Source organism: Chenopodium album, chromosome 24 (genome assembly GCF_948465745.1).
Source record: "Chenopodium album chromosome 24, dcCheAlbu1.1, whole genome shotgun sequence".
Classification (NCBI taxonomy): Eukaryota; Viridiplantae; Streptophyta; class Magnoliopsida; order Caryophyllales; family Amaranthaceae; genus Chenopodium; species Chenopodium album.
Window position 1 is genome coordinate 34,965,236 of NC_137857.1, and position 15,845 is coordinate 34,981,080.

Genomic DNA, 15,845 nt, shown 5'->3' on the forward strand with positions numbered 1-15,845 from the left:
TTCATGATCATTTATAATTTTCTACTTATAAATGTACTTTGTATAATTTAACTCTTGATATCAACTCTATGTAATTACTACTTGCAATTTATGCAGAGTTTGACCTGCATACAACAGCTTCAAGAGCTGCCTACAGTCCGCCACCAAATATAAAGGTTTGTCTAGATGATTTTCAGTTTGAGTTTCAGTCTAATTATCCTATTTCAATATAGTTTATAAAGATATTAGTTGCGTCAGTTTTGGTTGTAGTAAATGGTATTAGAAAGTGAATTGATGAACCCCGATGAACGTTGATAATTACTAATATAAGGAAACATTTTTCCAACATGTCTACCCTTCTCTAAAATCTTCTAATGCACCCCAAGCCATTACCCACCATAGAATAGAATAAAAGTCTGCAATTACATTTTGTAATGCCAGAACAAGGTGCATCCATGCTCCTGTATTATTGCATCTATATCTATACTTAGTCTATACTTAGTATTTAAAAACTCTAACCACAAAAATCCAAGGAAGCCACGTGTCATCATCCTACTACATTTCCCCATCATTTCTATTTCAACCCAAGAAAGCCACGTGTCTTCTTATAAAAGAGAACCACAAAAAGCCAACAGACTCACTTCATCTTTCACTCCAGCCTTTCCATATCTCTCTTTAATTTTAGTAATGATAGCTTCAACTTCTCCAATTCTCTCTTTAATTTTAGCATTAATCCGGCTCAACCTTCCTACTCCTTCATCTAGCTTCACTTCGAATTAAATTACCAATTAATATCTTTACTCAAGTTTTCGGTTACACTTTCCCCCAAAATAATTTATTGGTATTATGGTATATCTCCAAAATAATTTATGCAATTCTAACACTATATAACAAAGTTACTTCATTATCATTCACATGCAAATTCAGATTTAGTGAGAAACTCTCACCTTGTGATTTTTTATTTTTATTCAATTTTTATAGACGAATTAGTTATTATATGAAACCCCCAATTACTAAATTTGGGAAATTATTGTGTGTTTTGCAGAGAGATCGATGGGATGGTGCTTGCGAGTTGCGAGAGGTAAAAACTAAAAAGCTCTTATACTGATCTTATATTGTGAATCTGGCATCTCAAAGGGATGTATGTTAGGCTTGCTAATTTTGATTTACTAATTAATCTAAATAAATACTCTGTATCTAACTAAAATCACATGCTTCCCGTCAAAAAAAAAATCACATGCTTTAGTATAATTATATTAGTACTCCGAAATATTCCCATTAGAGGTAGTTGATAGATTATTTGCCAAACCACTTAGAATTTATCACTTTTTAGATAAGAATTCAACTATTAGCTATTATAAAATTATTCTTTTTTTTTTTTTTTTTGACAAGTACTACTTATTATGAAAGTTATGCAAATACTACCTGTATATTACGGAGTACTTAAATTCATATTACTAAATTGGGATATTATTATTATTATTAATATATATATATATATATATATATATATATATATATATAGGTTCGGTGTGACAGTGGCAGAAAACCAACCAAATGAAGACACAAATGTTTCTCAATAAGCAAAAGCCTCAGTTTGAAAGATGGAAGGCCCCAAGTACAAAAGTAAAAAGAAATAAAATTAAAAAAAAAAACTAAATCATGACTTCAACATGATGGATGCTAACTTTCTAATTATTTCATTTCATTATTTACCTTATTGCAAAAAAAAATTACTCTTTCTTACTTTATCAATTGTATGAGATTATTGTAAATAAGTCATACAAGTACTTTTTATTTACTATATCGCTATACCGGTCTACCTTACTAAAAAAAAATTCACTCTTTTTTACTATATCAATTGTATGCTGAGAGGGAACATTATCAAATACACGGTATATTATGCTCAATATTCAAATACATATAAAACTAAAATATAATATCCTTATAATAAGCCCGTACGTCGTACGGGCCCAATAGCTAGTTATTATTAAAACTCAAATGCAAAGAGTTACAATCTGCCACGTGTCAATTCCCCCCTAATTAAGTCAAGTCAGCACAATTACACATCATCTATTGCCACATCATCAAACCTTTTCATCTTATTCACCCTATTAAAATATCAATATTTATTCACACTATTAAAATAGCAATATCTATGATTTTGAGAAGCATCCTAAGTGATATTTGGGTTTTAATTGTCTTGATTGTGAAATAAAATCATTTAATTGTCTTGATGGTATAATAAATATTATTAAATAGAATAATTGAGATGACTATAAATGAGTTGAATACGTAATTTTTATGAAGATTTGTGACTACTATATTATCAATTTTTTACTCACTAAAGTATTGAATCATTTAAAGTGTAATTAGAATGAGAGTGAAGGATAGCTCAAGTGGTTAGAGCTTTTCTCCCGATTTGGGATCGATTCTCACCCCGCCCTTGTGGCTCTCTAAACACCAAAAAAGAAGAGTAATTAGAATTGCCGAAAAAAAAATTAAGACTAAACTATTGAATTGCCTCATATTATAACAGTTAACAGTTAAATTTTTTCTGGCTAAATTTGTGGAATTAATGGCTGAATTAATATGTGTGACATTAGTACTACCACTCAACCTTTCACTATAATACTAACCATATTATGCTGCAAAGTTGTCATGGAGTGATTAAACCCGGGGCCACTAACTTGTTATTAAATAAAACTTCAATCTGCTGGCTTGTGCGCATCAAGAATAGTAATTTCAGAAAACAAGCGTATTGTAATTAAATGAAATTGAAGAAATGGTTTCAGCTTTCAGTAGCATACTACCTGTGGTTTGTGGCGTTATATAAATTGATGGAGAAGCTACAACTGACAATGGTGGATAACTTGGGGTATAGTCAGCCCCATTTAGCAGAATATGTTCATGATCATAGCGAATGTGGCAACTTGGATCAACATCATCAAAGGTATACTTTTTGCCATCTCAGTGTGTATGGCCATAGATTTGAATGTAGCTTTGTTGTAGGCTGCTTGCTCTATCAAACCTTCAATTTTCTCTGCAACTATAGGATATAATTGTGGACTAATATCATCATTTACTGTTGTTAAATAACCCCAAGAAAATTATTCTCTTCTTTAAGGGAGATTAATGAGCGATTTGCATACTGAACCATGTATTCTTCGAACCAAACAATGGATCTCTTTCTCAGAAGGGCATCTCTATAGGATGTACATGAAACTTTATATAATTCGTAAACTACTTTGTATAAGACTTTCTTAACTCTTCTTTTAAATATTTGTTCTATTATTTTGTCAGGTTCGTATGATCAGAATACTTGGTTTCACAGATTTATAGGTAGAGAGTCTAAGTGACAGCTCTAATCACTGTATCACAAATGATTTCAAGACCAATTAAAATCAGATAAGTACTCTGTATTATGTAATTTTCTGTTTGGTTTTTTGGAAATCATGACTTTGGGTGATTATAAAAGTCCTAAGACCTTAAAGGGCTCCAAATTGCAATAGAAAACAAAGTACTAGTAGCACAAAATCTCACACATGCAGCACTGATAAAAATCCTGCTTGAGTTTTACATTTTAAGTTTGGACTGGTGGACTTGGTGGCAATGATGCTCTTCAATGGTGTCAATCATCATCTGTATTATACGGAGTAACAAATTTATAATTTTGCTAATTCTCTGTGAAGTACGGAGTAGTATTTTGTAGTTCTCTGTGAAGTAGTATTTTGCTCTCACATCCTTATCCCTCTTTCTCATACCACCCTCATGTATTAGGCCCTGTTTTGTTGACTAGTTTTACTTATTTTGAATTTTTTATAAAGGCTTATAAGGCTTACCTAAGTTCAATTTCAATCTATGGCTAAAATAACTTCTCAATTAAAGGTTAGATGAATGCACATAAGTTTAAATAAGTTCATATGAATACAATGCAACTTTATTATTTAGTGTGACAATAGAGATTTTTTTTCAAATTTAGAACATACGAGTTAAAATGTAGAACATATGATTAAAAATTCAGAACACATGATTTCAACTTTTAAACATATGATTTACAATTTAAAACAGGTGAGTAATAATTTTGAACATTTGCGGGTAATAATTTAGAACATATGATTTTGGATTTATAACGTGTGACTAAAAATTTAGAAAACTTGATTTAAAATTTAGAAAATTTGAATAAAATTTAGAACATCTGATAACATTTGATTTAAGATTGAGAACATGTGAATAAAAATTTATAACTTCTTATTAAAAATTTAAAAAACTTGATTTAAAATTTAGAAAATTTGAATATAATCTAGAACATTTGATAACATTTGATTTAATATTGAGAACATGTAAATAAAAATAAAGAACACCATATTTTAAGTTTAGAACATATGAGTAACATTTAGAACATGTGAGAAAAAGTTTGGAATTTACGATTAATAATTTAGAACATATGATTAAAAATCTTAGAACACAATTTTAAATTTAAAACATATAAGTTAAAATTTAGAAAAATAATTTAAGATTTTGAATATGTGAGTAATAATTTATAATGTTTGATTTAACTTATTTAAGATTTAGAACACGTGATTTAAAATTTACAACATCTGAATTAAAATTTAGAACATACGAGTAATAATTAAGAACATGATGTGTTCTCACATATGAATGAATTCTCACATAAAGGAGGAATTCTCACAAAAGTCTTTCCATATACATATAAACTTTTTAAAATTTCTATCTCTACCCCTCATCTCACATATATTCTAGTCAAACACCCCTTAAGCTATCTTTTACGCTAAGTACACTTGGAGGTAGGTATATCAAGTGTAACCAATACTTCATTTGTTTCAAACTAGTTTTGATATTATAACACATAATTATAAATGAAATGTTTTTAAATTATCTAATTGTTATTTTATTGAAAATGTAGAGTTATATGAAGACATGGGTATCATTAAATAAGTAAATGTGATAAAAAAAAAAGAAAAATTTGTTAGAAACAACCTTTTAAAGTGTTCACTTTATTTAAAACAACCTTTTAAATATTTTTTTACAAATTCAGACCACATTATAATTTTTTTTTATCAAAGACAACCTGATGCTAGTTTTCGGCGTTGACTCTATTTTTCCGATGTTGACAACGAGTGTATGAGACATGTGACCTCATATATTGCTAATTACACCCCTTTCCCTCCAATTCACTCGTACTAAATCCCCTCCTCTCTCAAAGTAATTTGTCACTTTGAAGGGTTTTAATAGGAGTTAATTGGAGGGGAAAGGGGTATAATTAGCAATATATGAAGTCACGTGCCTCACATACTCGTGGTCAACATCGGAAAAATAGAGTCAACGCCGAAAACTAGTATTAGGTTGTCTTTGGTAAAAAAATTTTATAATGTGGTCTGAAGTTGCAAAAAAAATTTAAAAGGTTGTTTTTAATAAAATAGACACTTTAAAAGGTTGTTTTTGACAAATTTTCCAAAAAAAAAAGAGGTATGCTTTATTAAATGCGAGAGATAGTAGGGTTTTGTTAATAAAAAAAATGAGAGATATAATGTAATAGTTGGTCTCTTCTTAAATAAAAATGTAAAAACTACTCCTCTTAATATAATGTAGGTTAGAAGGAGTTTTTATTTATTTATTTATAATTGTTATTATTATTATTTATTCATTTATTTATTTATTATTATTATTATTAGGACAAGAAAATAACCTTAATTACATGTTACATCTAGCTCTTTGAACTTACATAAAATTTGTGGTCTCCTTATACACTTAAGTACTTGCATAATAACACTCAAGTGTAATATTTGGACTTTAACGGTTATGCCGGTGGTTGATCTAGATATTAGCCATTGGGGGCACATCTACAGTGTAAATTTGTGGTGGTATCTCCCTATACACTTGAGTACTTGCATAATAACACTCAAGTGTAATATTTGGACTTTAACGGTTATGCCGTTGGTTGATCTAGATATTAGCCATTGGGGGCACATTTACAGTGTAGGTTGGATAGCAATAGTGAATTGAAGGGAAAGGGAGGTGAGGGGAGGGAGAAAGTGAAATTCCATTTTTCTTCCAAATCTCTTCACATGGAGTGGTTCGTTTTATTAATAGGGGATGGAAAATATATCTTTCCAATTCTTTCACTTTTCTTCTTGCATTGGATATGTAAACAAAGGATGATGCATCTTTCCTTTTCTCTTCTCTTCATTTCCTTTCATTTTCTATCCAAACAGAGTGTAAATTAGGCTAATAAAGTTGCTTGCAATTCACAACTAATTAGAATATCCTACTTTTTTTTTATTTTTTTTATTTTTTTTTAAAATTAATATTTAATTTTAATTTTATGTTTTACATATATAATTTGTTTTTGAGATATATATTAGATTTCTCAAGACAATAAAAACTCAAGAAAATGTCCAATGTCAATAGTTGTTACAAAGAATTGAAAATTTCTAATCAAAGGTTAGGACCTAGTAAATAAATCACTTGATTAGTTATTCTAGCTCAGAACAGTCACTTTCAAGAAAATCCAAACCTGCCAATTTAACTTGGAACATACAAAGAAAATAAAATCAACATGATAAATAAGACCAACTTGACCATTAATGGCACTACACCTTGATTGCATCCAAGAAAACACTTAATAACAAATGAAGCTATTACTTTTCAACTGTGGAAGTACTTTCTGTAGTAAGGTTGTGTATTTGTCTTATTATTCTCAAATGGCTGTTAAAGAATTATATAAGATGAAAACATCCCATCTTAAGACCAAGAGTAAACAAAAGATGCATCTCAACTTGCAGACAAAGATACCATTTTAATATATGAGTAGACTAAATCAAAGAGCGAGTGATTTTCATATTACTTAATTAAAGATTTTTAATTATACAGATGATAGTGAGGTTTTGGATGCCATTGAGAATAATTTTCATATATATATATATATATATATATATATATATATATATATATATATATATATGTATATATATAGAGGAAGGCTCATGTAAGAACCCTCCTCTATATAAGAACCTAATCTTATATAAGAACCAATCTCAGCTCTTTATTAGTTTTGATCTAACCATCTAAAATGATCCTTTAGTAATGGCATTTCTGTAATTTTAAAGAATTTATATTTAGAACATATAAACAAAAATTTAGAACATAGGAAAAATTTTAGAGCATAAACTAAAAATGTTTAGAACATAATCAGAAAAAATTTAGAACATAGAAAAAAAATTTAGGACATAAGCAAAAATTTAGAACATAAGCAAACAAAAATTTAAAACATAAGAAAAGTAATTTAGAACATAAGTTGATAAAATAATTTGATTTATTTCATGTTATACTATTTGTGGTTTACTTTTAAAAGTTTTTATTTATTTATTTATTTATTTTTATAGAGATAACCTATGTAGGAATCGAACCTTCATCCTCTATGCATTTGCATAGTGCTCTACCAATTGAGCTAATAGGTTTTAGCATTTTTTTTTCTTCATTTACCTACATGTTTTATATGTTCTAAATTATCTTCCTATCATCTAAACTTTTTCATCCAATACTTTAAATTTTTCCGTCTATGCTCTGAATTTTTCGTACATTTCTGAAAATTTCACCCTATGTTCTAAACTTTTTCTATCTATAATCTTAAAATTTCTCACTTCTAAATTTTTTCACCATATGTTCTAAACTTTTTTCCTATGTTCTAAATTTTTTCACCCTATGTTCTAAACTTTTTTCCTATGTTCTAAATTTTTCACCCTATGTTCTAAACATTTTTCCTATGTTCCAAACTTTTTTCACCCTATGTTCTAAACTTTTTTACTATGTTCTATACCTTTTTTTTCATATTCGACATTTTTTTTATCTATGTTCTAAATTTTTTCCTATGTTCTAAAATTTTCCATCTATGTTCTAAATTTTCTGTCTAAGCTCTAAATATATGTTTAAATTTTCATATGTTCTAAATTTATTCACTCTATGTTCTAAACTTATGTTCTAAATTTTCTTTTATGTTCTAAATTATGATTCCTATGTTCTACACCTTTTTTAAGATCTAAATTTTTTTCCCGTTCAAGATTTTTTTTAATTTTTTTTCTACTTATGTTCTAATCTTTTTTTTCCCGTACTCACACTGATGTTCTAAATTATTACTCATATGTTTTAAATTTTTTTTTGAGTCACATGTTCTAAATTTTACTCGTATGTTCTAAATTTGTACTCACTTGTTCTAAATTTAAGATGAGTTCTCATATAAGTATGAATTCTCACATATGAGCCTATTCTCACCGAATCCCTCCATATATATATATATATATATATATATATATATATATATATATATATATATATATATATATTCTCTTTTTTCTAATGCATTAGTTGAGTTTGCGCAGTTGTTGAGACACATATTTGATTATCAATATCAACGATTTATTTATAAAAAAGTAAATTATTAAAGTAGAGATTATGACTAATCTAACATGTTACATGAGTAACATTTATCCTAAAATCGATAGGTGATGAGGGTGATAGTCTGGGTGATATGGAATAGTCCCAACTCAGATTTAGATTATTATCCTAACGGCTAATATAAAAACCTGGATCAATCAATGCAATTTCAAGCACCCTTAAACGATTTTTTATTTTTTCTTTTTATTTATTTTTGTTACCAATACAGTTAGAGGCGAAGAAGGTGATAGTCTGGGTGACACGGAATTTGTGCAGTATGATTTTGCTACTTTGAAGGATGCGACAAGAAACTTCTCAAGTGATAACAAGCTCGGAGAAGGCGGCTTTGGTGCTGTTTACATGGTAATACATCCTTTGTATAATACCAGTGATCTAAATTGAATTGTACTCCTAGACTATGTATTATTTTTCGTTTTCTTTGTTGATATTGATAGGGAACCCTGAATAGTGGACAAGTATTAGCTATAAAGAGGCTCTCTGGCAACTCGGGACAAGGTGCTAAGGAGTTCATGACCGAGGCTCGTCTTGTGGCCAAGCTTCAGCACAGGAATCTCGTCAGGCTGTTGGGCTTCTGCTCTCAAGGAGATGAAAAACTACTTGTTTATGAGTTCTTGCCTAATTCAAGTGTTGATCAGTTCTTATTTGGTACTCTCTTTGAACTCCTTATTGTTTAGAATTTTCTCTTTTAAAAAAAATATGGATAAAAGTCTACAGCATATACTTCATATCTCTGTTATAGGAAGTAGTTTTTAATATGCGAGCAAGGTCCTTTTAAGTGGTCGACCTTGTGAGGAACACCCTTTTGTAAACAAGGTGGCACAAAAGGTTCTTATGTCCCATTTGGGTTGTAGGGAGGGTCCGTTGACCAAACTCTGACGTTGACTAAAATTTTCCGGCCAAAAAAAGTAACACATGCACGTGACAACTTGAGTTACCTTTTTTTTCCCCCTTTTCCCTCGATTTCACCCTTCCCCCCCCCCCCCCTCCCCCCTTTCTTATGAAACCCTACTTTCAGACCCAAAGTATTCACAAAGTAATTTCAAGGATAAGAATTCAAGATTTGTGATTACTTTGGGTCTTAAATTAGGGTTTCATACGGAAAAATCAAAGGGAAAAGAAAAAAAAAAAAAAGAAAGGTAACTTAAGTAGTCACGTGATATGCATGTGACTTTATTTGGCCGCAAAATTTTGATCAACGCCGGAGTTTGGTCAATGGACCCTCCCCACAACCTAAATGGGATATAAGGACCTTTAATTTTGCGCCACCTTTTTTATTAAAGGGTGTTCCTCACAAGGTCGACCACTTAAAAAGATCTTTCTCGCAAATTTTCCTTTGTTTTATTTATTTATGAATAACAGTTAAGGAAGTAGTTAAGCTGACATTTTTTTTATTAAGCTTTTGAAGAAAGAATAAAATACTACTCCGTAATCTGGAGTATGTAAATTAACCATTTAACAGTGATATTGTTCAATTTGCTCTCATTCTCAAATTGTGTAGCCCATATTTCAAATTATTTAAACAAATAGGTTAACTTTAAAATATAAGTTCAATATCAAACTTCCCATATTATAGTTGATGGTTAGCTGTAATAGAAAATTTCAAAGGAAAATAAGAATTACATGATATGGTCAACGACGTACTCTGGTATAATTTTGTTTTAATATGTCATCCCTAATGTATTTCAGTATTTGTTTGTTTGACAGAGTACCACATATACTGTATATAGATGATTGAATTGAAAACTATTTGATTAACAAAAAACCACGAAAGTACAACATTTGGGCAAGACTTACATACACAAATGAAAGAAGCTAGATTGTGATAAATGGAGTTTCTTAATTAAGCAACATGAAGTATTAAAACATGTCGATGCTCACTGAATAATTCGGAAAGAAATCTAGCATGTAATTAGTAGATATGATTACTCTCGTAGATATTACTCTCCACTTGCTTAGATTTGTAGCCATGAGTGGTGAAAATGATAATCATGATGTAGATGCTCCAAATGACTTATTTGCATTGTGTTTATGTGTATTCATGTGACTATAGATCCAAGAAAGCGGGGAACACTAGATTGGGAAACACGCTACAAAATCATAATGGGGGTAGCAAGAGGACTTCAGTATCTTCATGAAGACTCCCGCCTTACAATTATACATCGTGATCTCAAACCCAGCAACGTTTTATTAGATAAGGACATGAATCCCAAAATAGGTGATTTTGGCATGGCAAAGCTTTTTGGAAGGGAACAAAAGTTTGGAAACACCAGCCAAATTGTCGGAACACAGTATGCTTTTATTGTCCTCTTGCTTCAAAACATGCCTAAAATCTTTGTTGAAGTTTAAAGAAATTGGTTATTAATTGCTCAAATTCGTATTTGCCATTGTATTTATTTCTAAACTATTTTGCTTATTCTAAACTATTTTGCTTATTAGAAGTAAAGTGTCAAATCCTATGTAAACATCTTATACTGTCGTGGTGCATGCAGTGGATACATGGCCCCAGAGTACATGTTAACAGGGGAGTATTCTGATAAATCTGATGTCTATAGTTTCGGCATTATAATTCTAGAGCTCATCAGTGGTCAGAAGAACAGAATACATTACCAGTCTTCACACAAGGAAGATGTTCCAGTTCTTGTATGTCTAGCTCACTCTGCATGAACTCTTAATTTCTAATCCTTAATTCTATATCATACTATATAATATGGATAACATGTGTTTTTCTACTCTTTCTTTCGAAGGCATGGAGACTATGGAATGCAGGGCGGTCTTTGGAACTATTAGATTCAACATTATTGCATGACGATTATACAAGTAATCAAGTATTGAAGTGCATCCAAATTGGATTGCTATGTGTCCAAGGAAGCGCAGTACAACGACCTACAATGGCAGCAGTAGTTTTAATGCTTAATGGTTCTGTCACCCTACCATTACCCTCAACGCCTATCATCTCTCCCCATCACTTTAATGATCGACAGCAAAGTGATTCAACTTCGGCTGATCAATCCATGTCCAAGTCTGTAACCTGGGGTGCAGAAGTCGAGTGGGATTTATACTCGAGATAGACATGAGGGTTGCACCAATAGAAAATAAAATGGTACCCTAGTGGAGCTATATGCTCCTTTCCTTGCCTGTGTGGCAAGATTGTGTGCCTTAGCTACCACATGTCTGGGTGCTTTACTACAACATAAGTATTGCAAACTGTGAGCTATGCAATTTGAAAATTTGATTTCGCTTTCTCACTATCTGTTGTATGATATTCTAAGTTGTGTTTATGATCAAAATTTTCTTCTGAACATTCCTTGAATTCTAATTGAACAAAAGCATGGCAGTGTTAAAGGTAATGGTAAAAGTATATTGAAACGGTATAAAGCAAATAATAAGGCTATTGAAAATGGAAAGAATATTTTATTTTTTAGAAACTAATAACTAGTATAGGACCCGTGTAATTGCATGGTTTTAAAAGTTTAAATACCAAATTTTATAAAATTTAAACAATAGTTAATTTAATTCACAATATTGAAAAATTATACTCATGATGTGCAACTACTTACCACAATAATTACTCATTATGATGTTTTCAATTTAGTGTTTTTTAAAAAATAGAGACATGCTAAAGATATGAATAATAAGGTTTATGGCCTTTATATATTTCGATTATATTATACCTTTAATTAGAATGATTTACATAATTATATATGTGATTCTTAGGCACGTTTATGCTAGTTTATACCCTATTCTTAGTCTTTTTGGTCGATTTTTTGGTCATATTTGCATAAGTCATCATACATCGCTCTATTACGTTTCGTTTGTGTTTTTCTTAATGTTTCAGGTAATTTCATAGTCATTTGAACACTTTAGAAGTGTTTGGAATTGATTTGGATGATTTTTAGATTGAAGCCGATGAATTGAGTTTATTAATATGCCTATTTACATGTCTTATGTATTACCCTTTAATCCTTTATGTGTATGTTTGTTTAAATCAAAGCTAATTAATTGATGAAACATACTCTCTTCGTTCCATAAGCAAGGTTGTCATAGTTTTTTTTTTAAAAAAATCCAATTTACAAACGTCTATATTGTACATTTTCATCCTAAAATATCAAAAGTTACACTAATATAAATAATAAAAGTTACCGTGATATATCTATTTAATGTAAACCATGTATCTAATTATCTATCAATACTTTAATATCTAACATAAATATTTAAAATCTTACATCAACACTTTAATATTTTTCTGTGTGACTGACCACACGGTGTGGCCGGGGTTACTCGAGTTACTTGGTTAGGGGTTACAGTTGCCGAGGTTACTTGAGTTACTCGGTCAGTGGTTACTTGAGTTGCTGGGGTTACTCAAGTTACTCGGTTAGGGGTTACTCGATCGAGTTACTCCTGACGAGTTTCCCCCTCGAGTAATCCCTGATCGAACCCCTCAAGTAACCCCTGACTGAATAACCCCTAACCGCCTTAAGTATCCCCTGACTGAATAACCCCTCAAGTAACCCCTAACTGACACTACTAGAAAATAGCTTATTTCCGATGGTTAAAATCCATCGGAAATCACCCAAAAACCGTCGGAAATATGGTTTCCGACGGTTTTCCATCGGAAATGTGTCATCGCTTCGTCGGAAATTTCCATTTTTCCGATGGACAAGCCATCGAAAATCAATTTTCCGATGGTTTTTCAAGGCCATCGGAGATTTCCGACGGCTGAAACCATCGTAGATTTCTGATGGAAAAACCATCGGAAAATCCGGCAATTAAAAAATTAAAAAAAACCCAAAACCCCTACCCAAAACCACCCCTGACGCCACCGAGCACAATCACCCCTCCCTTACATCCAAATTCACCACCACTTCTCCCCCCACCTTACCCTAACCCACGACCCCAGACCTACCCACCCACCTTAAATCCCCTCAAAACACAAGCATAGACCCAGATCCACCCACCATATTTTAAAACACGAACTACAGACCCAACCCCACGACTTAAAACCGAAACCTACACCGCTGACACCAACCACCGCAACAACCACCGTTTGTTTCATCAACCACAACCCAACACATTTAAAAAAAAAAAAGTGAACTCAAAAGTAGAATTAATAGTACGAAAAATATAAAAACGAAAACATACCTCAAAATATACCACTAAAAACTCCGAATCGGCTTCGAATTTGGTTTTATAAGGTCAAATTCGTCCATAAAAACTCTAGATCTAGAGTTTTCATGGATGAATTTGGCCTCAAAAACTCCGTGTTTTCTTGTAGTGTGAACCCCTCGTCTAACTGGTAGAGGGATATTCGGTCGTTGGACGATCACCCTCTAACCAACAATATTTCTACCTAAACTAACCTAAGACAAGTGTAGGGCAAGTAGAGGATCGTATCCACAGGGAATGGGTATGAGTACACCGAGAGTATGAAACGGTTGCAATCTAGTTCGGTCACAAATTGGAGGTTTGATTAAATAACTACTATATGGAGACAAACACTAGGGGGGAAATGGGAATAGACACCAACCAAACCAATGGATCAAAACAATAGGCAAGCATGTACACAAATTGGATGATAGAGAGGGCACTCAACATTGTCTTCTTTTGAAGTCACCACACTAAGCATTCTTAAACCAAACTCAACTAGCAAGATAGGCCAACCAAGTCTTAACAATAGGAAGTAGACTACTAACTCGGGTTTGTCTTTCGATCGGTTCGAGATAGTACTAAGGCACAAATAATTGGGATTTCTCACCTAATTACCGCAACTAAGACTACTACATCATCCAAACGAGGTACCGTAATCAAGATAGAAATTCGGTCTAATCATACAAGAAAAGGTTCACTTCTCTCGAAACTACAACACTAAGCATTCCTAAACTAAACTCGACTAACAAGATAGGCCAACCAAGTTTTAACGATGGGAAGTAGACTACTAACTCGGGTTTGTCTTTCGATCGGTTCGAGATAGCTTAGTACTAAGGCACAAATAATTGGGATTTCTCTCCTAATTACCGCAACTAAGACTACTACATCATCCAAACGAGGTACCGTAATCAAGAGGAATTTAGCATAATCATACAAGAAATGGCTCACAACTAGACCTCATCTTTCAATGCAAGCATAGAAGTGAATACATGAGCAATAAGTGGCCATCCAATTACACATGCAATTAACCAATTCTTTAACAATCAATCATCAACCCAAAATGAACATGCAAACACAAACATCAATTAACCCATGGCTTGGTTGGGTCTTCACCCAACCCCTAGTTAAGAAACTAGTCACTAAACATGGTGAAGAACATTCTAACAACAAGTTCCAATTCAAACATTAAGTTAACAAGTTGAGAGGAGTAGTAGGAATAAGGTAGATCGGACATGCAACAACAATTAAGCAAGATCAAGAGAGAAATTAACAATTCAAAGTAAATAAAAACTGAAATTAAAGAGTAAGGGATAGAGGAAAGAGATTACTAATGAAGCTTCAAGGTTGAGAAAATGTTGAAAGGAAGAATACAAACTTCAATTAATCTACTTCAATGATAGAGTTTGAGAGAAACTAAGCTAATTAATAAGAGTTTAGAGAGTTAAGGGCCTAAGAAGACTAAAGGGAAGAAGGTGATCTTCTCCAAGGAAGAAGATCCAGAAAACTGAAGCCAAGGGTCGTATTTATACACCCCGAAATAACATTGTAAAATCCGCCCAAAAAGTCGGGTCTGCATGTAGGAGCGCCCGCTCCTACATAGAGGAGCGCCCGCTCCTCAGGCTGGAGCGCCCTCTCCTGGATCTTGCGCGCCCTCTCCTCCTGCAGCAATTTGAGGCAGTTTGTAGGAAAACAGGGAGGAGCGCCCGCTCCTATATAGGTGCACGCCCGCTCCTAAAAGTGCAGGGGAGGCAGAATGTGGCAGTTCAGGCAGGAGCGCCCGCTCCTAACAGGCTGCACGCCCTCTCCTCTTGTGCTTTGCTTCCAATATAGTTCTTCATGTTCATGCTATGTGACCAATTTCTCCTTGCATCTACAAACACGAACACACACATAAAAAGGAACGGGGAAGCCAAAAGTTGTAATCATACACAAAAAGGAGTCGGAAAGGGGGATAAAGAGGGGAAAATGACAACAAAATTGTGCTAAAAATACCATGATAAGTGGACAAATAAAACACTTATCACTAACCCTTGATTGAACCCCTTAAGTAACCCCATGACCGAGTTACCCCTAACAGAATCCCTTAAGTAAACCCTGACCGAGTAAATCAAGTAACCCTTGTCCGAGTAACTCAAGTAACGACCCTAACCGGATAGCTCGAGTAACCACAACCACACGGTGTGGCCAGGCACATAAAAAAATTTGTGAACACTTAAATATCAACATCAACAATTTAATGTATCTAA

The 15,845-nt window shown here is 32.4% G+C and overlaps 1 protein-coding gene across 1 annotated transcript; it reads left to right on the plus strand.

Annotated features, from left to right (window-relative positions):
• The first annotated feature begins 17 nt into the window (after positions 1-17).
• LOC145612211 (cysteine-rich receptor-like protein kinase 10) lies at positions 18-11,749 on the plus strand. The gene is made up of 7 exons (XM_081667592.1): positions 18-155; positions 1,025-1,060; positions 8,663-8,796; positions 8,889-9,099; positions 10,505-10,742; positions 10,944-11,094; positions 11,199-11,749. The coding sequence occupies exons 2-7, from the start codon at positions 1,033-1,035 to the stop codon at positions 11,520-11,522; spliced, it is 1,086 nt and encodes a 361-aa protein (XP_081523718.1). The 5' UTR covers positions 18-155; positions 1,025-1,032; the 3' UTR covers positions 11,523-11,749.
• Positions 11,750-15,845: the final 4,096 nt, after the last annotated feature.